Source organism: Polyodon spathula, chromosome 2, assembly GCF_017654505.1.
Source record: "Polyodon spathula isolate WHYD16114869_AA chromosome 2, ASM1765450v1, whole genome shotgun sequence".
NCBI classification, from domain to species: domain Eukaryota; kingdom Metazoa; phylum Chordata; class Actinopteri; order Acipenseriformes; family Polyodontidae; genus Polyodon; species Polyodon spathula.
This window is the reverse complement of record NC_054535.1, coordinates 79,585,350-79,609,474: the sequence shown is the minus strand read 5'-3', so window position 1 is coordinate 79,609,474 and position 24,125 is coordinate 79,585,350. Positions and strand designations below refer to the sequence as shown.

The window sequence follows — 24,125 nt, the reverse complement described above, 5'->3', positions numbered from 1 at the left end:
TTCTATGAAATCCTTTCTGCCTTTTATTATCATGCAGAATGGATGGATGCTGCTATGTTATACTGTAGGCACCATCTTAAAAGGCTCTTGCCTTTACAAATACCAAAACAACCATCAAACATTTAATTAATTTAAGTATGTCAACTAGTTCAAATACAACATGTTAGAAAAAACATTTCATGGAGATACTCACAGCTGAAATAAGGCCCTGAGACCACTGCCCATCATCCACAGCATTGGCTGGACTAGCGCCCACCTTGAAAAGAAGAAAAGAACTGAAACACAGCATCAAGGACAAACTACCATACGGTTATTGTAATCAAAGATGAGGTCTTCATTCGAAGTGTTGAGTGCTAGCTTACTTTTCCTTGTGCCACCAGCTCTCTCTGAGCTGCAGAGGCAGCTTTCACCAGAGCACTGGTTGCCGCGGCGATAGATTTGGCAGCTTCCAAAATCTGTTCCTCGAAGTTCAGGCTCTCGTCTGCTTCCTGTCAAAAATAAAACAAAATTTAATTAAAATATAAAAGAGATAGATTATTTGATTCTCTACAGTACTGTTTCCTTTAATTTTCATCATATAAAACTTACGGAAAAGTACATTTACAGTATAATTCAAATTACTGTTTAAATATAAAAATGCACACTTCTGACATGTTCTTTTACTTTAACACTAGCACAGTAATAAAGCAAAGGGAATTATGATACCAACAACATGTGTTTATATGTGATTACATGAACACAGGTCGACCCGGTCTTACACTCAAACTTAAAATAACTACTTCATAAAACCCTTTGATTTGGTAGTTCAGTAAAGGGCATATAAAAGCATGTGTTCCTGTACCTTGGGCTTAGCTCGAGGTTTGAGCTGCTCCAATTTCTTGGCTGCAGCCTCAATAGCAGCAGCAGCTCCCAGAAGTTCATTCTCAGCAATAACGGTCGGGTCTTCAGGATCAACCCATTCTGTGCCTGCAGAGGGAAAAAAAGGCAGAAACAGAAAACATGAAGGAATTTCATCAAGGAAACAAATATTCACGGCACAATAACATTACAGAGTAGATTTTAACATCTTAAACTTAATTGTAGCTTACAACAAACAAAATCATTTATTAAATCTTGCCCGTATGTTCCATCTACTAAACACGTCTGAAATGTGCAGTTTTGAAAGAAACACAGTATTCGTAGATTTGTGTTTTCATTTTAAAACATGATAGCTGGTACAGTACTACTTTAAGTTATAGTATGCACTTGCACTTCCTGAGTCATTTCAATACAGTAGTGTCTTCTGGGTCAAAGCATATAACTGGCTGAAAGCATGAGAGACAACAAGGGAAGCAGCTGATTGGATATTGACATTGACTTGGGAGGAGCAAGACAATCTAAAAGCATGGCTTGCGAACAGAGATTTATTTAAGCTAGAGTAGGATCACACATGTTTAAGAATACATAGTTGAAAGTACTAGTGTTTCTTTCACAATTGCACATTAAGACCTATATAATGAATTGATGTGCATGTCAGAATTTTTGGAACTATTTAGTTAAGTTAAAATTACTTTAATAGATATATCCTATAATAACTCCTACATCTTTGCATCAAGTCTCCCCCCCCAACTTGTTAAAATATATATAAATATATACTGGGGCTGTATGTGTGTGCAAGTTTACACTTAAAATGGATATGGCTTTAGAACTTAAATTAAAAATTCATGCACCCCAGTCTAGTGCATCCAAACGAACCTATTCCTCCAGATCAAGCAGCTAACAATGTTCAGTTATAATTTGTCTTTATATCAGCATAGAACAATATGACGACACAACTGAAAACAAGATTCAAAAAGCCAGCTACTGCCGAGCCTGCACAGGGTTACCTTTCATGGCCTCTGCTGCCTGGATGAGCTCTGTGACAGAGCCGGCCACTCGCTTGGAGTAGGAGGCCAGCTGCTGTTTCAGGTCATGGGACGGCTTCTGAATAATCTGATAGAAAAACAGGGCGACTATTAATGCATGTATTGTGCGGTTAAAAACAGGCAGCAATGACATCATCATAACTTAGCTCTTTCCAAAGTAACCTAGCCAGACAAGATATGTTAAATGGTCAAATAACCAATTTAATATATGCTTCTGAAAAACATGCAAGATATGGAACTATAGTAAATACATCTAACTTTCACAACCCCCCCTGATATAGTGAAAGCATTTCAATGTCAAAACCATGAATAAATAAAAAAAGTATATCATTTTGTTTTCTTTTAAAAAATAAATAAAAATAAATAAATAAAAACCACATTCAAAACCAACAGATATTCCCATCTGTAACCATATGTTAACATATATAACAAAGTCTTCTGGTAGATAATGCCCAGGTAATCCTCCCTCAACCACACAAAACCTGAACCTACATTGACACTATGCACACTCCAAGAACGTACATGCATTTTATCAAAGCATGCTCACACGCAGCAGTTCACTAGTTCCTAATCTGTTCAAAATAAAAGCAATAAACAACCTACACTGCTGTGCAAAAGTCTTAGACATGTTGAATTTTTCTACTCTGATGCATTATGAGCATCAACAATTTACTCAAAGCCTCCACTAGTGTTTTCTACTATTATAACAACATTGACCTGCATAAAGATGGAAAAACACTGAGTAAAAAAACTTGCATCACTTGATTTTCAAGGTGTGGTATCCGAAGCATAATCAACAAGCACAGAGTAACATCCTCTTTAATTGACAAACCCAGGACTGGAAGACCCAAAAAGCTGTCTAACAAGGACGAGCAATACTTGAAAATAATATCCTTAAGGAACAGAAAGATGACAAGCATTGAATTGACAACAGAACTGGCAGAAGGCACAGGTGTCGCCCATCCATCAACAGTCCAAAGCACCTTTGACCATTATTCCATAGTCCAATTTCTGTGTTCTTGTGCATATTTTAGCCTTTTAGTCTTGTTCCCCTTTCTTAACAGAGGTATTATTACTGCAAAACATCATTTAAGTCCTGATTTCAGAGCGACCTTCGTACCGTTGATTTGATGGACAATGACACCTGTGCCTTCTGCCAGTTCGGTTGTCAATTCAACACTAGTCTTCTTTCTATTCCTTAAGGATATTATCTTCTGGTGTTAACCTTTAGGTTCAATTTCACGGAAAGAAGGTGATACTTATCTCCTCCTCCTTTTCTCTATCTGTAACTCGATCTCTACTAGCACATCAATCAATTTCGTGATGCGTTGTCTTCCGATTTGTTAACCAATCTATCCTGCCTCTATAAAATATCTCTTTTGAGCTTTGTTTGTTCCCACCATCCTCCCCTCCACCTCCCGCACAGAGTCTCCACTGGGGTGGATATTGATCAATTCCCCTAGCTTCTCAGGCATCCACCATTCAAGCTCTCTAGCCAGTGGGACCCCCGGCCACAATCATCTTACCTTTCGCATTATGTGAGCTGTTCTGCTACGTTTCCATCTATACTGGACCTTTAGTTTCTCTACTCTCTCAAACTTTGTAATTATACTAACATCTGTTTCCTTAGAGCTCCCTCTAAGTGCCGTTGCTGCGTAATCATATGGGCCTCTCTATCTTATTTTCTACCTTCAAGGGCGTGATCACAAGTTTGTTCGACCCCGCCGTGTCGGGGCTATTCTCCTCGCCCTGTGGGTTTGCAGCCGTATCCAAGCCACTTGCTTTCCTATCCACTTTTTTCCCTTCAAGTAAATAGTACTCATCGAGCCTGCTGTATATCACTCTCTATACAAATTTCACCCGATGCTCCATGAAGTATTGCATCCTTGTTAGACAGCTTTTTGGGTCTTCCAGTCCTGGGTTTGTCAATTACAGATGATGTTCCTCTGTGCTTGCTGATTACGCCTCAGATAACACACCTTGAAAATCAAGTGATGCGAGCTATTTCACTCAATTTTTTTTTTTTTTTTTTTTTATGCAAGTCAAAGTTGTTATAATAGTAGAAAACACTAGTGGAGGCTTTGAGTAAAAATATATATATATATATATATATATATAATATATATATATATATATATATATATATATACACACACACACACACACACACATTATATATATATATATATATATATATATATATATATATATTATATATATATATATATATATATATATATATATATATATATATGTGTGTGTGTGTTTAAACAATATACTGAAATCATACTGTGAAAAAAATAATAAATTGGGCACCATAGATTTAATGGTGATCTCTAGGACTGGTATTCTGCTGCTACTGAATGGACTACTGTCATGTAACTTAACAGATTAGATACAGTTCTGAATCAGCTACTTTAAAAGGTGACCGAAAAAAGGGAACACAAAACTATGTGCTAAAACTACGCTATGGAACATTTTGAAAGACACTGCAGATCCAAAATTCTCATGCTAATGACATTACTGTTCTTTCTACTCACCGGCTATCACATTGAAAAACAAAAAGAAGAAAAAAAAAAAAAAAAAAACACAATACATAAATAAAAAAAAATACCAAAAAAATCTATTATTAATTAGAATGTAAAATAAATTAAAGGCAAATGAACCCTGATTCCCTTCTAGTTTTTCCACACAAACAGCTTTAAAAAAAAAAAACCTTGACAACATTAAAAGTTAGAACAATAGAGTAGTAACAGTTTGTAAAACAAATAAAGTGAGATAACAATTTATTTCTTAGTCAGTTTACAAGTCTAGTTTTAAATCACACTCCCACAGAGAGACATTTATATTCAATGCATATCTTTACGCCTGGATCAAAAGTCTGACACATTCCAACACATTTAAAATGTAGATAAAAACTTTGTCCTTTATGACACCAGGCTTCCAGTTGCTCTGTATCTTGTATAATTTAGAACTTAAGAACTTTGAAAACCTACATCATGCTAAAACACTGGGTGCGTTAAGTAAGTGAGCAGCTCAGAGCGGTTCAGTAAAAGAATCAACTTAACGACTTGTTCAGTTCCGCTCCTGCTGAGTCGCTCAGAGCGCTCCTGAGCATTTCTCATCACTGATCAGAGGGAACGAACGGAATGGCCACCTGCAGGAAACAAGTGGAGACGACAGGCAGGATTGACAAATACGTTTGTCAAGAACGATTAACTGGTTATGTATTGGCTAAATAAGATGGCAAAAATTGTTGTTTTTTTTAATTTGTATCATTTAATTTAATTTTTAAAAAATCTACAGCTGTTTTCCAATTATTAATGTATTATTATTAGGCTTGTAGTATTAATATTATTCATAATTTTCATTATTAATGTCGGTATCGTCTGTATTAAACACAGCCCGATATGAGGTTCAGTCCAAGCAGAGCACCGAACTCAGTGAGGTACAGCAGGGGACAGTAACTTCACACAGGGCCATTTCACCTACCATCACCTCAGAAACACAAACAAGCAAAGAATTATTATTCTCCATTTTTAAATGTCGCTCAGCGCTCTCGTGGAGCACAGCGTTAAGTCATTTAAATGAGCTCAGTGTGCTTGCTGAGCGGTTCACTTACTTAAACGCACCCAGTGTATAGTGCTGCAAGCTAATCCTGGGTGTTATAAATCCCTCACACCATTTCAACAAGGTTAGACAGTTCATCTATTTTCAGAGGCCCCAGTAAAAGCAGAAAGGCTGTGGATCCAAAGTACGATGCACACGTTTATTATTGTCTGTTGACAGATGCATTGAAAGAAAAAATTAATTAATTAATGAGTATGCATTCAACTAAGTTTAATGTAATGACAAAAGAAACATCTTAAAGTATTTTCGATGTGTGGTGGAGTGTTGGTTTAAACCTACATTAGCAAAATGAATGAACTTGCTTTGCTCAGGTAAAAAAAAAATAAAAACCCCTCAGAATGAAAGAAAGGCTGCGATGCAGTGCTTGCGTATACATGGTGTCAGTCACCAAGGCATTCACGCTGCTGCGGGCAGGTACTCACCACCAGCACGTGCTCCAGCAGTCCCAGGTACCCGACGGCACACTCTTTTCCATATCGGAGCGCTCTGGTTTGCACATCTTTATTCACCTCAGGGTGATATGCCGCTTGCTGCATAAACAAGAGAGTTACATCACTTTTATATTCTTTCAGACTGAGACTGCAAATAGGTTGGCCTCTCCAAGAACCGTGTTTTTATACAAATTTAATGGCTCAAACTATTGCTTTATTTAACCAGTTTTAAACATGGTTATAATGTAACCACCCTTAGAAAAGTTTCCCACAGTATTTGTGCACAGTAATGTTGCCCTTTTCCCATGGTTATACTATGCATTTACCCTGGTTTGCCATGCTTTTTAATGTGTTTTACTATACCTCACTGTGCTTTACACTGCTGACCATGCTTTCGCTATGCTTTATTACACCTTGCTATGCTTTTGCTATGGGAAATGTTTGCAAGGGCAACATTAAAAAAAAAAAAAAAAAAAATACTTATCAGTTTCTATTCTCAATAAAATTCTCCTTAAAAATCATGCATTACATAACAGTTGCTTGTCATTGCTATGTTTGCCTGTTCTTAATCTAATTAAAAGCACTCAAATTGCACAGCACATACATTCGATTTTATTCCCTCACCTTGCAGGAGTTCAGCATCTCAGCAATGGCTTTGCGACTCAGGTTAGCTGTAGCGATGACGTCTTCCTGACGGCACGAATTCCCAGCAGCCACTGCCTTTGCAGTCGCCATGGTGATGCCTTTGGTCATGCGGATAAAATCTTCAGGTGTCGCAGTCTTAGGTGGTGGCTCTTTGCTGTTGAATACCTGTAGAGAAAACAAACATATGCTTTGAAATTGTACAATGCAACACCATCCGTCTTCCACCTCCTATATCAAGTAAATGTGTAAAAATGATTATGATATTTGGTTATGCACACAATACAAAAGCAATTTGGTTTTAACCCTCGATTAGAAGGTTGCAGAGACTGCAATTTCACTAACATACCCTTTGCACGCAGCTCACATGGCCCATCTTATAGTTTATCCAAAGTGTTTGAAGAAGAGAAACACTTCCACACACTTGAACAATGTAAAAGCGGTACTCACAGCCAGCTCCTGCTTAATGTGCTCAATGGTGGCCTCCAGGGCTCTGGTTCCTTTGGTTGCTTCATCTTCCACAGCCTTGACAGTCTTCAAGAGCGAAGTCACATTGGTCACCATCACCTAAGAGGAGAGGTAATCAAGGTTAGCTCTACATATCTGCAGGTTTTGATAACTTTCCCCAAACTAAATTTCAGTAGGAATAAATTAAGACAGCAACAAGGAGTCGTATGGTTGGTATCTTTAAAGAAAGAAAAATGTACATACTTTTTTTTTTTGTGTGTGTATTTTTTTAGATGCCTCAAGGATATCAGATAACCAATAAAGTTTGTATTTAGTTTTTAAATCATCATGTCCTGGTAATAAAAGACTTGAAGCTTCAGTTTATATTGCCCAGGATCAGGAGATAAACTATTTAAACAATTGAAAAAGCTTTACAAAGCACCAACACATTACGTGTTCTTATAATAGAAGTCATGTGTCAGTAATATACACACCCTGCCATGCTGTAAATACAAAACTAGAGCTATCAGTATGCTGAGAAACAGAGGGGAAGAACAAATAAAAAATAAACAGGACCTTCTGTACATGTATTTAAAACAAATTAAACTGTGACACTCAAACTGTACATGCTGACTTACACACACCTTTACATACCTAGAGATTCATACCTTTGCAATAAATGTCTTTGGCACGTTTCATTACAAATGGATAAGCAGCTCTCCAGATGTGTGTAAAACTATAAAGTGAGGTACACCCACACATAGTGCCTCCACTATAACGCCTGTTCCCAGAGACATGCATCATCTATTGGGGGTAAATAAATGTACTGAGTATTTTTCTATTGTTTCTTCTCTGATGTGTGAATAGCTGTTCTAGGTTTCAAGACGGACTTCACAGGTCAAATGAGGGCCAATATCAAACCAATACAAAAGTTTGTTTTACCACATAATATTTGTTTTAAATAGATGTTCTTTTAATTGTTTATTTTTGTTCATCCCTCCATTTGTGCAGAGGCCATACATATGGTTCTCTGTATTTACCTTGGCAGAGTTCTTGAGCTGAAGCATGGCAGGATCATCATGAGGCTTCCCTGAGGCTCCCTTCGTGGCACTGATGAGATCTCCAAGCGCCTTGGCCACATCCTTCACTGCGTTGATCAACACGACCTACCAGGCAAACACAGACAATGCATCACTGACGTGAAGGGCAGATTGGTGAACTGCAGCGTTAGGGTATACTGACACCTTGTGGCTGAAATACAATATTACCATTTTAAACCTGCTCATTTCATTTCGTCATGCTCTATCGTTTATTCATTGATACCAATGATTCAGTGGACTGTGTTAAAAGCATGACCGCCCCCGCCCCCCGAGAAAAAGTTTTAATTTGTGGTTAATATTTTATGAAGCAACATATTTCTAATTTAATCCAGCCCTTACTGGAAATTAAATATTACATCACACTTCTACCCTTATTCCACACTAAATTAGGGTTCTCCCTCTCCCTAAATAATGGGACAGGGTATTTTCCAAAACAATGCTTTATCACACTATTACAGCACCCTTTACATTACACGGAAGCACTTTATTTCATTGGAATGTTGATTAAAGATATATCCATAATGGAGAATTGAAGCAGATGAGACATCACAATACTGCAGTAATAGGCAACAAGCAAAACATGCCTAAAGTCCATGAAAACATGAAAATGCAAGGGCATATAAAAACAGAGTTTGGAAAGTTTTCATGATTTGGCAAGTTAGTTTTCATGTTGATAGTATTTATTTATTATTATTTATTTATTATTATTAATCATAATAATGATAATTTTTAACAAGCACATACAATCGAAAACAGCTTTTTCATTTTAATCAGAAACCACTGCCAAAAAAACAATTAATAAAGACAGCCACGTATCTCATACACTTGTTACCGTCTGAAACTGATATTTTTTAATTTTGTAAATGAAAGGATTTACAACCACGCCAGACTCAAAAACTACGTGTAGCTTTACAACTTCAAGAAGTTTCAAGTCATTTGCTTTCTGAAAGCGCGTACCCCACGTTTTATAAACTCAAGTAACATTATCTTTCCTCCGGTGCATTTGAATCTGTATGGAGCTGCCTATATTCTAATACATGTTACATGTACTACATAGCTGGGGTGACTGGCATGTGTTTGGATACTGGTTAGAGGGAACTCCAAAGCCCATGAAACACCGGTAATCAGGGAATGGCAAAAGTTACTTAAAAACGTCCCCCATAGCAGATTGGTTCATAAGTTGCCTGGAAAGGTTTCACAAAAAGTAGCTTGAAGTTTCATGGGCTTCAAACACTCCTTTCTGCACCTGCACCTCATGGTACCGATTGTTTTGTATATTGTTTACTTGTGTGTATTTATAACTTTGGAATAAGCTGGTTCTAACAAATTAAACCCTTAAAAACGCCCCTCTTTTTACAGGATATGCATACTGTACGTTTAAACCATTACAGTTACAAAGCATCAAAAAACAGGTCATATACTCCTTAACAGACTGTTCGGCAGCTTCTTATCTTAAATTCTGGAAATACATTTTCTGGATTCAAAATGAACCTATTGCTCAGAACATACTACAGCATTTGCACTTATAATGAATTTCTAGCAAGTCCCTAGATTAGGAAGTCATTGCATGATACACATATATGACAGCGTTCTGCATCCTCTTTAGACAGTAAATCTATCTACTGTATTTATTTGTTATATGTTTGTATATTTTAAGTTATAATGGATTTTCTTTTTATGATTACAATAACTCTTGTTGGACAGTTTTTTTTTGTTTTTGTTTTTAATATTTCCAACATATTATTTTTCTTAAATAGACTTCAAAGGTTTTAGATCCGTGTAATTGTATTGTTTGAGGGACTAACACATGACTGGCAAGAGAAAACAGAAGTATGAATAGACCACAAAGAACACAAAACAAAGTTGAGCAAAACGTGCATCAAATTTTTGTAATGGATGGTAAAGCAAGTAGGCAAAAACAAAATGAAATACAACAGACATTAAAGAAGTGATAGAATCCAGACTGAAGCCTGCAGTTCATTTCTGGAATCAAACATGGAAATACAATGAGATGAATCATTTCACATATTAAAAAAAATAAACCTCTAATGTCATACTGGGAATGTTTTGCTTTTTATTTAGGTTATATTTTTTTTACAGGCTGACATACAGTATCCTCTGCAATAATTCTGATAACAGTGTAAATGAAATTGCTGCATCTCCAATCACTGCCAATGGCCATGCAAATCTCCAGCACAGTCATATCATTGAAGATTGCTCTAGCGCTCGACAATGTCTCACACTGCTGGCAGAACTGTGAAAATGTGCTCAAACAAACCATGTAATGCCCATCTTGCTCAGTCTGCTACAGATTAAATTGTGCATGAAAGTCTCAGCTGCTATGCTTTATGAAGCTGACCCTACAAAGTGTCTTTTTTTCATCCTAGTCTTTTCATAGTATTAAGCTTACTCACTCACTCACACACACACTGATGTTATAAAATGTCTTTTTAAAATTTCCAAACACAAACTATACCCACATCCTGACTGACAGAAACCCCAGCTGCAGTAAGTAGTGGTTCCTTTTTCATAAGAGAAAAATAAATGAGGATGTGGTTATTTTGTCATGTACAGAAAAGGTATAAAATTTCACAACAAAATATTATCAACTGAAAACAGCATGCATGCATGCATATGTGTGTGTGTGTGTGTGTGTGTGTGTGTGTCTGTTACCTGTGTCTCTGGATCCTCAGCTCCCAAGCTGGCCGCTCCCAGCTTCACTACCTCAGCTAGCTTGGTGATTGTGTTGACTGATGACTGAGCTGCCTGGGCCAGTCTCTCCTGGCTTGCCGCAGCCCCTGATACCAACAGCTTAGTGTCTTCCACCAGAGCTTTGGCAGTCTTCAAGATGTTCTCCCTACAGAGAGGAAGCGATAGAAAGAAGCAGAGATATCAAAAGCAAATAACTGAAATATTTACTACACCTAAAGCATCTCTTCAAAGTACTAAAAACAAGCTTCCTTGAATTGGATGATTAAGAGCACGAGGTGAGCGTTTTAAAACAAGGCACCACTGGAATCATGGAGGAGATCAGGTTATTTATTACAATTTGAGGGATAAATTGTTTTAGTTTCCCACCAGCTGAACCAGTTTGCCCACTGGATAAAACAAAAGCAGAGCACCACTAGGAGAACTGAGTGATAAAAAGAAGGTTGAGGAGGGAAGTTCACATTTTAAAATATGGAACTGTGGTTTGTAACTCTCTACAGACCATCACAAGTAGATGCAGGTCATTAATGCTGGAGGGACGCTACATTTTAGTGGATTGATGCAATCAATACATGTTTTGAATCAAGTTCAGAATTGTGGAGTAAATCATGGTTTCTGTATGGTTCACATGAAGTTCTGAACAGCCAAACAACACCTTCATTCAAGTTGATTATGTCTTCGTGTTTACCTGTGATCAGCGAATGTCTCGGCATTCTCTCGGTTGAGGGTGCCAGCTGTTGCGAACATGATTGTGGTATCCAGGTCTGCGATGATGCCAGACACTGCGCTGCCAGCGGTGATGCAGGCTTGGGTACCACGGTTACCAGCCTGCAGAGCTGCCAATACATGAGACACCTAGCAAACAGAAAAAAAGAGAATTGTTTAAACCAATGTGTTTTTGTTAAAATGTCCAATTGTTTATTTACCAAATGTCTGGGGTTGGTTAATATAAACAGTTATGAAAGGTGCACTCAGGGAAAGCACTTGTGGCTAAATCAGGAGGTGCTCCAATCTCAAAGTAGATGTCATTAGGGAAAACGGAGATTATACGTTTACTTGTAGCTCTATATTACAATCTGCCCCCAAAATGATGGCAAATACTGTTTCACAATTGACCATAATATGTTAAAATACCTTTAAATTGAAAAAATTTAATAAAATAGAAGGCCTACCTTTTCGGAGACCTTGCGTGCAGACTCAATGAGCTCCTTCTTGGTAAAGGCATCATTAGGGCTGCACTGCAGAGCCCCAGCCTTGGTAACCAGGGTGGCACACCCATGACCCAGCTCCTGCACCCGGTTCTTAATGTGGGATCCAATCTGTTTAAACAGCAAACACAAACATGAAAGGCTACAAAGTTTTTTTCTGGAGATACACATATATGTGTATATATGTGTATCTCCAGAAAAAAACTAAAAAACACATTCAAAACAACATGAGCTGTGCAGACTTAAATCTGGACTATACTTCATTAAGAGTAAGAACAGACATACTGTACCTCTTCGTTCTCTGCAGTAATAGCAGCAGGTTTCGCCTCCTGAGCCAGCTGCCCAAAATCACTTGTGAGCTGATTAGCCAAAGAGCCCAGCTCATCTGGATTGGTGTTGGATTTTGTAACCTAGCAATGGGGGGTGGTGGGGGGGGATACACAATGAATGAATGTTTAATTCCTACTAGAACAGGCAACCTGACCGAGTCCATTTACATTTGTATCCTTACATATTGCGGGAAAGTATTGTTCCAATGGATGTAGCAATATAGGTTTCCAAACTCTTACCATTTCCTGTACAGTGACGGCAATGGCTTTGGCAGTCTTCACCATGGTGGTCTGGTAGTCTACAAACGTGCCCTCTGGTTCACCGTCTGGGCCTTCATCAATCTGTTAAACAACATTACCAGGGAACTATTTAAAGTGCTTGATTCTGGGGGCCGTACTGGATGTGGTAGAGTATGTTTATATTTCCATTTACTCCTATTTATCAGTTTGACATGCCTGTGTACTAGTAAACTTCATTATTATTCCATAGCCACATAAACAAGTCTGCACTACATTGGTACACTTGTTTATTTCAAAATGTACTTTAAAACACTGGAGGAGAATCCAACAATCCTCTACTGGGATAAAAGGATCTTTAAATATAGGGGGGTGGCACCACCCATCACGATTGATCAAGCGAGAAACCCAGCCTTCAGAGGTACATATTCATTAGAGCTTGATTTTGTAATATTGGCATTCCTCACCCTGTTAATGGCCTGGGTGATAGAGTCCACCATGCCTCCCACAGCTCCAGAAGCACTGGCTGCCTCTGCCAGGGTGGCTGACAAGTCATCCACCGCCTCCTTCATCATCAGCACAGACTCCTCCACTGCCTCCTGTGTGTGGGTCGCCTGGAGATCAACAAGGTCACGTGCAGGTCAGCACAAACAAGCTTTAAGAAGCACGATGCAGCAGAACATTCCTTTAGGCATTGATTTATACTCCTCTGATCCCCTATTTGTGATTATACTGGCGCAAAAAACACAAGTTTGGCCATACTGTTTTGACCATTGTTAATATATATGTTCTTAATAGGGAATTAGCAGTCAGGGTATGGGTCTCCAGAGGTATCAATGTTCTGGCTGCTACACTACATGCTGTACTTACTTTAGGATTTCCCCCTGCCTCTTTGGCAGCGTAGAGCATCTGCAGGGCAGACTCTGCCAGCGTCTTGGTCTGATCCAGCAGGTTCATTTGCTGCTGGCTGTCCAGGATCTTTGATGCTGTTCCAATAGACGCCATGATAAGAGGCTCAAAGTAGCTTGCCATCTGAGACACCTACACCAAAACAAAAGCAAAATCCTGAGTAACATCCAGCATTAAACAAAAAGGCATTCGTGATAGTCAAATTCTTCATGACAGACCCTGAAAGCGATAGCATCCTCATCTTACCATGAAGACGCTGCACTGTGACATTTCTATTTTCTTTAATCCAAAGAAAACAGCTTTAAAAAAAAAAAACACCCCTAAAAACAGAAAGCTGATTTAATTGCATGCAGTACACATGACTTCTGAATGTCTCCCTTCCATTTTACTAGTGATGGAAGTTGCTTCTACTAAACTCCCTTTTCAATCATCTAAAAAGTAAATCAATGAGACCAAAGCCAAAATTATAAAACTACCATCAGCCCGCAGTGCTGTGTCTGAGTAACCAGGAACACATGCCAGGAAATGTACACATCTTTCCATTTAGGCGTCTATTAACATATTTTTTTATAGTCACAAAAAACCCTCTGAAACAGCCAGCGAGTGCCCAGAATCTTAAAAAAAAAAAAAAAAACTAAAAAATAAGCTGTTGCTACTGAACTTGAAATGAATGCAGTGGTAAGACACAATATTTAATATCACAATTATTCCTGGCATACTACGTAATATTTACAAATACATAATTAAGTGTCCATTTGTTGTTCAGACACCTGATCTCCACTTATTTTGTCCTTTTCAGTATTTGTTTTATTACTTGTCCAACTGAAATGTGACGATGATGGTCAAAGCTTCCAAAAAGCAATACAAAATTGCAATCACAATAGTAGTAGTAGAACATTTTACAGTTCCTGCTGGGTATTACCTTACCTTATGTCCTAACTCTGACGCCTCAGATCGAGCCGCCACTGCGATGGGTTCAATCAGGATGCTGATCTCCTGCACTGCCGCTGCCACCTGGTCATGAAGGGCCTGCAACAGTCAAGGTGAAGAGGTCACTGCTGGGTACCAAGAAACCCGCACTAATTCACAATGATGACAAACTCTACAGATGTTTCAATCCAATACAATATGAGACACCTCTGTGTTTCCAAACCAAAAAGAAATGTTATATTAAAAGGAAACTCTACATAAAACATACAACTGAGTTCAATTTAAGTGTGTAATTAAACCACTAAACTCACCTCCTGTGAAATGTCTTCTCTTGGGTTAAGTTGCTGGCTGACAGCAGCTAGTGATGCCTGATCCACATCTCTGATGCACCTATTGAGAACCTCAATGGCTTGATCACACTCAATCTGTCCAGGAGCTTTATCTCTGTGAAACAAAAACAGTCACAATGCAACAAAACAAATGACTAAAAACACAAAACTAAGAAACCCATTAAAAACGCATTCCTCTAAAAAGTTATACAATGTCATAGATGGAGAGAACAAAGCACAGGCAAGATGGTTTACTATCACGCCTACAACAAAAAAAGGATCTCCTACCTCATGTTTGTTATGAGGTTTTTGATGGAGTCGGAGACTGTCCTGGAGTGTCCAGCCAGGACCGACCACTTTGGTGGGTCTTTGGGGTTGACGGCCAGTGAGCGGGCAGTCTGGATCAACCCAGTTGAGCTCTCCAGCATGGTCTTGGCAGCAACAACTATGGGCTTCATTGCTTGGAGCCCCTACAGGAAAAAAAATTTTAAAAAAATACATATATACTGCTATTGCTTGGAACTACTCAGTGACTTCCAAGAAAAATAATTCCAGAGTAAAAGCATTTCAAAAGAAGAGATGCAACTGGCTACAAAAAAATGACCTCGGGGCTGATCTGTGCTGGAACACTGGCAAACTCTGGGTTGGAAGCGAAGGCGGTCAGATTGTCGACAGCCTCAATCAGAGGCACAGTCGCGCCTCTGCACTTCTCGCGGTTTTCTCCACTGAAAGCTCCATCAAGCGCCTGCACGAGGGGAGAAGGAGGACAGGCATTTAACAAAATGTAATACGCTGACATTTCAAATTGTGGTTTTAATAAATCTATTGGAGGACATGCTTCCAGTTAAGAGAGTGGTTGGGATATAAAGGGGGTTTGAATAAAGGGATTATGCTGTATAATACTTGCAAAAATGCACTTTGTTTAACCTCTGCTATATTACTCATAAATTAAAGTCTTTGATTAATGCTTACTTTTATTGTCTTAACAAGATTAGCTGTGCTGTTAGCCACTTCCTTTGCCGACTGGACGAACTGTCGCTTAGCAACAGGGTTTGCAGTTTTGGATGAAGCCAGACGGCAGGCGTTGCACAGTGCTGAAGTGTGTTTGGCAACAATGGTAGCAGCTGAAAGAACCTGTGGAGAGGAACATGAACTTATTACACATTAATTAAAACAATTACCACAATAAATAATATGATTTGCAAATGTAGGGATAAATTACTGCTACCACCAATTATTGCTGCCAAGGAATGTATAATGGGAATGTAAATTACGTGACCATTTATGAATTTCATAGTAATCAAAACTGACAAAGATGTCAGTAAGGCATTTAAACAAAACTGCATATAAAATCAAAGCCAATATTGTAAAGTTCATTCACCTGTGATTGGGTGCATGCTGGATCCACCAGGTTCTGGCAGGCCATCTGAATGGATTGATTTGCTCTGGCAAACTGGGAAGGATCCACTAGTCCCCTCTGCCCAGCATGGCTGTTGGGATCCGAAACGCCGATCAGGTAGGAAGCCTAAACAGAAAAGAGAAGGGTGGATAGTACAGTTAAGCAGCCAGTCAAGAATGTATTTTAAACTGTGGGGTTAACTTAACTATACATCTTAAAGGGTCACTAACTGTACCTGAGCAGCAGCTTCAGTGAGCCCACACAGAGCTTTGGATGCTGAGCTGACAGAGTCTCCAAACTCAGGAAGCTTACTGTTCTTTGCATTGTGAGATATTCCTGCCATGGCTTCTCCAAGAACCTGCAAAGAAATAAACCACCAAGCATCAGAATCTAGAACCTCACGGTGCTCTGCCATGAAAGATACCCTATACTGTGATCAAATCTTAAAATATCCAACTAGATCATAAAGTAGATCACCATTACAAAGAGTTACTTTAAAAGGTTATTTCATATCTCACTGTAAAGAAAGAGCTTCTGTTTCTCACCGCTGATCTCAGGGAAAGTCGCTGTATGTTTTTGTTTAACAGTGTACAGCTAGCACAAGGCAAGCGATATTTAGCAGAGATCCCTTACAGAGTCTTTGTTTAATTCCATGTTGGCTTACCTTGGAGTTCTCCATTACACTGTCAATGCAGTCGAAGTAGGAGAGGTCATTCACAGCTTCCGTGGGGTTTTCCAGCATGCCACGGACGGTCTGTAAGAGGGCAACATTCATGTTAACGCTGTAGTTCATGAACAGCATCTCCCAGCACTAAGTGCAGCTCAGCTCAAACACCGCAGCACATGGCAACAGCACACAGGGCTTGACGTGGTGAGTATGCTAATTCCCAGCCTCAGTGATAGTGCAGAGTCTTTATTAATTCCAAATCTTTACTGAAAATGTTCCCTTCTGAAAATCTTAGCAGGAACAGTAGCAGAAATAAAATGCAAAAAACCTACAGGCCAGGTAACTGACCAGATCCTACAAAATATGAACTCCTTTCCTCTTGTTGTATCTTCCACCTGACTCTACTACCTGTTGCTGTTGATATCACTCAGAGAAACCCCAGCTACCACAGTCTGCTAGAAGCATCAAAGATTGGGTGTCAGTGAATTGAATTAGTATGTATACTGCTTACTGGGAAAGTTAAATATTAATGAGTGGAGCAAGTGTCTTTCATATCCACTTGGTGCTAACTGCCCAGTCAAACTGAAATGTGTATTCAACTTGGGCTACACCAGAGCACCTTTTTTTTAATTTTTATGAATCATTTTTTTGTTTGAAATTTTGAAAAATCATAAGATTTGCATTACATTTTTATTTTTTTACATTTCACAGGGCAATTACCTTTAAATTAAATGTTAAGAGGTTTAACCTCAAATTGTATTCAAAGTATTTTTTTGGTACAAAGACTGAAAATTAAGTGAGCAAAAAACAAAACAAAACAGAAAGTATACTAGCTACTCATTACAGTAATATATTTAGTTTGCAAGTTTAGTTAGCTTACTAAATACTGTTTGATTCCTAAATAAGACATATTATTTAAAGACATGCATAAACCTACCAATTTATACATTGAACATAAAGTTAATTTAGTTTTTGTAAAAGGCTAAAGACATTATATTAATCTATTAAAATATTTAACTGAAATATTTAAAAAACAGCTTGAGTACTACACATGGCTGTTTATTTACTTTTACTCAGCATTTAATGATCAAATAGCTTGTTAATATCAATAAATTAGGTGGTATACTGCAGATCTAACCAACTAACAAATCCATATGCAATCTGTAATGATGAACCTACTCTTTGTTAACATGATCAACAATGACAGTAACTGGTAGCCCTATTTTTTCAATTGTTCAATGTACTTAACAGTAGACTGAGAGCCTTCAAATGGTGAAATGTGAACTGCAGAGCAAGGATGCAAGTGGCTGCAGTGTCACCTGTTAACCTGTCATCAGAGGGACTGAATGTCTATGTCTGCTTCTTAAAAAGGTGTTATTTCACTTGTGCTGAATAACAGCATCCTTCCTGGGGTAAGCTGGCAAGAGCTGGTAAAGACAGATTCTCCTGCATTTCAGGGCTCAGTATTCAGCATTATACCAAAGTTGTACATAAATTTAAATTCTAGAGTAACAGCATATTCTAAATCCTGTAAACATAATATGCCGCATACATATTCCAGATATGCAGCATACTGCAGTACACAGAATACTAAGTGCATGTAAAATGAAAAGTAAAAAAAAAAGCACATCTATACCTCAAGCTCCCGCAGGGCATTGTCACACTCTTTCTGGCCTGGGGCCTGCTGGGTGCACATTGTGATCAGCTGATTAATACTGTCTGTGACAGCGCTGCATAGAGACAAAGGAGGTACACACAATATTAATACTATCCAGAAGGAGGAGTTACAATATACAAAACAATTCTAATGACAAAATGTATTTCTCCCCTTACCGTGCAGCAGCTGCAAGCTGGTTCTTGAGGTTGGGGGCGCTGGGGTCTGCAGAGAGAGCTTTAGCTGCAAGCAGGAGCTTGCTAGAAGACATGGAGATGGTCTTGAGGTTTGTGACCACCTGAGTCTGATCTTCCTTCGACTGTATAGGATAGTACAAACAAACAAACTGAAATCAGGGCTCTTATATAATACTGGAAAACACTGGCTGCAAGCAGAAGGCAAAATACCTTGTAATTAAATGTATTTAACAACATGGCATTTAGCACAACTGGCAAGACTTACTGGGCCCTATGCACAGAGCTTTTTAAACAGTGCTTTTCTTATTATGACTTAAAGCTTTGTGAATATAGCCCATTAAAACCAAAAGAAAAGCTAAATTTTGTAAAGCAAACATTAATTGTATATATGTGCTTGCTCGTATTTATAAGGCAGATTACTTCAAATTGTTAACCCCTTTCTATCCTTAGAAATTAAATAATAATTCCCTTAGAAAACAAAAATAATAATAAAAAAATGACAATTGGCATGAGAAATATTTTACGACACAGGAACTGCTGTTTTTTTTTTTTTGTGAGGATACATTCAAACAAGTGATAATAGGAAGAAGTAGTAAAGCCTCCCAACAGCTAGTTAAGGCAACCTGTCAGAAGACTGGCAGACCGATTGCTAATCTGCCTTCTACTGGAGCCACTAATGAGATAACGTGAAGGTATGTAAAGCAAACATGGCGGTTCTCAGAGAAGGAAAAAAACCTTTCTAGGTATCACATGTTTATATGTTTTGCATATAGTGGATACCTTTATTTCAAACCTGTCAGGAGTAACTACTATGCCAGGTAGTGTGCAATTTTTACTACAAAAATCTCTGACTCTGAGATAAAAATGATAATCTCTTACTACGGTTTCATGTCCAAACAGATCCAGTGGACTACGGATGCACTGACTGGGATTTGTTGGTCTGATTCTGATTACAGATATTCCAGATCAATGATTGACAGCCATTGTGGAGACGATTGAGTGGGATATGAGAGCTAGACTGTGTAACCTACCTGGGACTGTCCTGCCATCTCCACGCCGGCCTGCAAGAACTCATTGAAGTCCTGTCCGAACTTCCCAGAGGCCCTGGAGAGGTCCTGAGTGGTGCCCCGGGAAGACTGCACCAGCTCATTGGCAGACTGGTTCAGCCCTACAGCTGCCTGGTTCAGATTACCCTGGGCTTCCTGGAAGCTCTTGGAGCTTGGGGGGAACTGTGAAAAACAACAAACAAAACATTTGAATACTTATTGGCTGACACAGAAGGACTATGTCAGAAATATTTTATAACCTTTACAAAAACACCATGTCAAGAGATTTAGTTTCTAACCAAGTTAGGTAAAACAATTCAGTTTAGAACACCACAATGATGACATACTGCTTCAGTAGGGCTCCAAAAACAATACGAAATACTTGTGTTTGCACTGTTCTCTTTCTGGATAGGATACCACAACAGCAGCAGCTGGTTTTAACACTATATTCATTGTTGGGACCTCACTTTTTGTTTGAGAGATGTGCATGACCTTTACAAAAATTTGATTTATATCTGGGACACTACAACCACTGCAACTATATCTGTTGATATAGCTATGGTAAACAGAGTTGTTGTAGGACTGAGTCTTCCAAGATTGGTATGTTGCAGAGGTTGACCTTCCTTGCAACTAGAATGCATGAATATGAATTCCAGCAGTGGATGACACTGCAAGCTAAATTTATCAGCCCATGAAAACATGATTTTCCAGCCGGGGGAAAGCTTAGCCAGCTGATTGCACAGTTGGCAATCACTGCCAACAACTGCCTTGTTAGAAAATTATGAATGATTAGAGCAGATGCCATCTTAAATCAGGGTTTAAAAACACTTAAGGGTAACTAATATGCGAAAAACATGATTAAATTAATGGCAGTCGTTATGATTCTTGGCTGTCACTTACCGAGTCTGCCAGGAGCTTCTTACTGGCTTCTCCCACTGTCCTGATGGCATTGTCCACATCTCTCTGTCCAGGGAGGCAGTTCACACACCTGTTCAGGGCCTGGGATACTGCCTTTGCAACCTGCAAAAAAAAAAAAATTACAAAATAATGAAATCTCACAGAAGTACTAATAGCTCCTGCTTACTCACTGGCTCATGAGGCCATGGTAAAGGGTTATAACAATAAAAATAAAAATAGACTAGAATCAATGAAAATAGAATACAATATTTTTACCACCTGGTCTATATGGACAATTTAAAATAGATTTGCCATGGTGTTCACACAATTTGCAACGGTTTTTGTTAAAGTGTTAATTTTACAAAACTAGCAACAAATCAACTCAGGCCTCCTTGGAAACTAGCAATGATTTATGTTACCACGGCAACAGTGAACACGTTTTTCTTTTGGCACAAAACCAACAACAAACAACATAAAATACAACTGGTATAAATAGGATATTTTTATATGTATGTTTATCATTTGTTCTGTCAGTCTCATTATCAAGCATAAAAATAATAATCATATCAAAATAGCCCTGTCACAATTTTGTACTATTATTTGTTCATTTTGAAACATGCTTATCACTGGATGGGGAAATGTATTGTCATTTAATTTGGTTCATGAAGTTCATTATTAGACACCATTACACCATTATGGTACCTACCTGTGCCAGTCTCTGCTGGCTGTCTGGGTCTCCTGGCTTGGCCACTGCCCTCTTTGTCTCCTCTATCAAGTTGCCTGATTTATCCATGACATCGCTGGCGCAATCCAGCATTGCATTGCGAGCCTGTGGGTCTGATGTGCTGGCAGCAACACCGCGAGCTGCCATGCCCAGAGCTTTCAGGGCTTGAGCCAGGTCTCGGGCAGCCATTCCTATCAAGAGAAAACACCATGCGAGTCACTAACAGTTCAGCTAACTAAAGCCTGACTGTCTATTCAGACAAGAGCTGTCAAATGCAGCCTGTGAAAGCAGGTTGGAAACTTCGACACGTTGAAAAAAAGATAGAATTGCAAAGCATAAGGTATAAAATGCAACTGTTTAGTATGCTGATGCTAACAGATGCAGGCTTGCAACAGAAACAAATGGTATTCATCATAAGTATCTATTGGCTGAAATACACTGATGTTTTCTTCCAGAGTGACCAGGGTCACTTTAACATTAAACAAAATACACATTGTATAATGTATATTAAATTAATATTTCCTGGAGAAGAGTGTTAATCAATGAAAGTGTGTAGTATTTAATTAATCAAATACTGCAAGTTCTCATGCTTAGGAAGGAAAAGGCACTTTAGAACTTCTACACTTGAGTTTCCTGCCAGAAAAAGGAGTTTCCTGTATGACAGAGGTATAGGACTGCTCCAACAGTTCCAAGCATTGTTGCATTCTGCTGTTTTTCGCATTTAATGTTTTTTAGAAAAAAAAAGTCAAAATAAATAAATAAATAAAATGAAGATGCATTTATGAAAATATTACAAGGGTACAGCTAATTAAAACATACCATAGATTTTTTTTTTTTTTTTTTAAACTCCTTATAGAAAAAAATGCAACATTAAGTTCCCATGAACACTCTGCTCCAGTTTATGCAGGCTGAGAATTGAAGAATTTGAAGACACAAAAGGGGGTTTGAGAGAAGGCCCAATTATTTTTTTTTTTTTTACCATTGCTGGCATTTAGACGGGACACAGTGGTTACACCTGTAATCTTCAGACATTAAGACATTGGGAAAATGCTTCTCTACATTACCATACTATTATCACAGTCCCTCGGTACCTGTGTAATTCTCGTTGCCCTGGGAAATTTCACTGAGCAGCTGAGCAATGGCAGAGCTCACAGCCTTGGTGCTGTTTCCCAGGTCCTGAGAGGACTTCTCCAACTGAGCAAAGGGAAATTCAGAGGCTGGTTAGGAACAGCAATGTACAGAAACAACTTACATTCAAACTGTCAATCAGACACGATGATGTCGCTAAAATACTGGGACATACAGTCTTCAGGAATGAATTGATATATGAAAAATACTTAGGGGTCTCTTCATTTTTCATTACTGCGACTCACGTTACATTATTCACTGATACACCAGCAAAGCTTTTTTTTTTGTTTTTTGTTTTTTTTAAACAAGAAAATTGTATGCAGTATATTAGAAAATATTTGGGCCCTAAAATTTGTGACATATGAAGTGAATAAGGGGGGAGGGAAACAATTATCTTCATCAAAACACGTGTTGTGGCAAAAAGGGTTAAATCTGGGTCAATGGCAAAAGGACCAAATGAACAGCATGTTATCACAATTATCTTCATCAAAACACGTGTTGTGGCAAAAAGGGTTAAATCTGGGTCAATGACAAAAGGACCAAATGAACAGCATGTTATCACAATCTGCAAGACCAGGTATTAGGGAATCTTATAAAATCCCAGAATGGACTTGTACAAGTATTTGTTTTTAGAACTTTCCGCAAGCAAATCTTTGACTTGATAATGACCTGCTGCAAGGTCCATAGTGAAACAGAGAGGAACACTTGATGCAGTGATGTAGTCATGCAGTGTATGTTTATGCTAACAGCTGTTGTGGTTTGAAACTTCATTACTGTGGCTGGTACATGGCTGGTGAAGAGACTCACCGTTTCTCCAGGCAGGGGTTTCAGTTTCCCTTCCACAGCTGAGGCCTTTGCTTCCTGCATGTCCTTCTCCAGGCTCCGGACTACATTCAGAGCATTGTCTATTTCCAGAGGGCCGCAGGCTTCCTGTGCCTGTAAATCATTGCAGAACAAATACAAGAGGTTGTTAAGATGTGAAATGACAGCAGGCAGCACAAACAGAAGTTTGCATGTTAAAACTAGGCCTGGGGATATAACACACACACAAATGTTCATGCTCTGTCCACCTCAGTGTCCTAAAGGGTCTGCGAGTGAGTTTGTTTATGTCCATGAGCCGTTAGAAAAGCTGTATATTGTAGGAAACAGGCAACGTCTTCCGGTATCCTTCTCACCTTCTGTGCAGCAGTTCTGAGCTCAGCCAAAGCGGTTGCCAGGTTTTTGGCACACTGGCTCAGCTGCATGGCAGAGGCCTGGTCACTGATGGTAGGAGCAGTGGCCTTGGCAGCGGTAACCATCTTAGCTCCAGGCTGTGGAAGACAAAGGAATGTGTTTGACGCAGTTTTCACGGCCACATTAAACTTGGCCAGCAGGTATAGAACACTATTTCTGACAGCATCATTCTAAAGCAGGACAATAACAAGAACTAGTGAAAAAAATTTTGTTTAATTGGAGTGGTTAATTGGTTTGGTATACATAACTATGATTAGGTTTAATATTTATTGAAGTGTCATTTTTCACAATACATGAACATGCAATAAGGGCCATAGACCTTGAAAATACAAATGTATATAAATCATATTTCCCACAAGCTTTACTCATTTTTCC

The 24,125-nt window shown here is 38.6% G+C and overlaps 1 protein-coding gene across 2 annotated transcripts in view; it reads right to left on the bottom strand.

The window, feature by feature from the left end:
* Positions 1 to 24,125, bottom strand: part of LOC121301648 (talin-1) — a 95,132-nt gene that overhangs the window by 8,738 nt on the left and 62,269 nt on the right. For both annotated transcript variants that reach the window (XM_041231216.1, XM_041231225.1), the window contains exons 25-55: positions 23,693 to 23,827; positions 23,325 to 23,453; positions 22,481 to 22,583; positions 21,372 to 21,580; positions 20,669 to 20,788; positions 19,754 to 19,951; positions 18,705 to 18,844; positions 18,508 to 18,601; positions 16,869 to 16,958; positions 16,440 to 16,562; positions 16,187 to 16,330; positions 15,778 to 15,939; positions 15,410 to 15,550; positions 15,094 to 15,275; positions 14,788 to 14,920; positions 14,474 to 14,575; positions 13,508 to 13,678; positions 13,105 to 13,251; positions 12,641 to 12,742; positions 12,362 to 12,481; positions 12,036 to 12,182; positions 11,552 to 11,718; positions 10,828 to 11,011; positions 8,095 to 8,220; positions 7,058 to 7,174; positions 6,590 to 6,775; positions 5,957 to 6,064; positions 1,866 to 1,971; positions 842 to 966; positions 363 to 488; positions 194 to 256 (exon numbers count right to left, since the gene is read on the bottom strand). In XM_041231216.1, the coding sequence (XP_041087150.1) occupies positions 194 to 256; positions 363 to 488; positions 842 to 966; positions 1,866 to 1,971; positions 5,957 to 6,064; positions 6,590 to 6,775; positions 7,058 to 7,174; positions 8,095 to 8,220; positions 10,828 to 11,011; positions 11,552 to 11,718; positions 12,036 to 12,182; positions 12,362 to 12,481; positions 12,641 to 12,742; positions 13,105 to 13,251; positions 13,508 to 13,678; positions 14,474 to 14,575; positions 14,788 to 14,920; positions 15,094 to 15,275; positions 15,410 to 15,550; positions 15,778 to 15,939; positions 16,187 to 16,330; positions 16,440 to 16,562; positions 16,869 to 16,958; positions 18,508 to 18,601; positions 18,705 to 18,844; positions 19,754 to 19,951; positions 20,669 to 20,788; positions 21,372 to 21,580; positions 22,481 to 22,583; positions 23,325 to 23,453; positions 23,693 to 23,827 (4,200 nt within the window). The remainder of the gene's footprint in view (positions 1 to 193; positions 257 to 362; positions 489 to 841; positions 967 to 1,865; positions 1,972 to 5,956; positions 6,065 to 6,589; positions 6,776 to 7,057; positions 7,175 to 8,094; positions 8,221 to 10,827; positions 11,012 to 11,551; positions 11,719 to 12,035; positions 12,183 to 12,361; positions 12,482 to 12,640; positions 12,743 to 13,104; positions 13,252 to 13,507; positions 13,679 to 14,473; positions 14,576 to 14,787; positions 14,921 to 15,093; positions 15,276 to 15,409; positions 15,551 to 15,777; positions 15,940 to 16,186; positions 16,331 to 16,439; positions 16,563 to 16,868; positions 16,959 to 18,507; positions 18,602 to 18,704; positions 18,845 to 19,753; positions 19,952 to 20,668; positions 20,789 to 21,371; positions 21,581 to 22,480; positions 22,584 to 23,324; positions 23,454 to 23,692; positions 23,828 to 24,125) is intronic.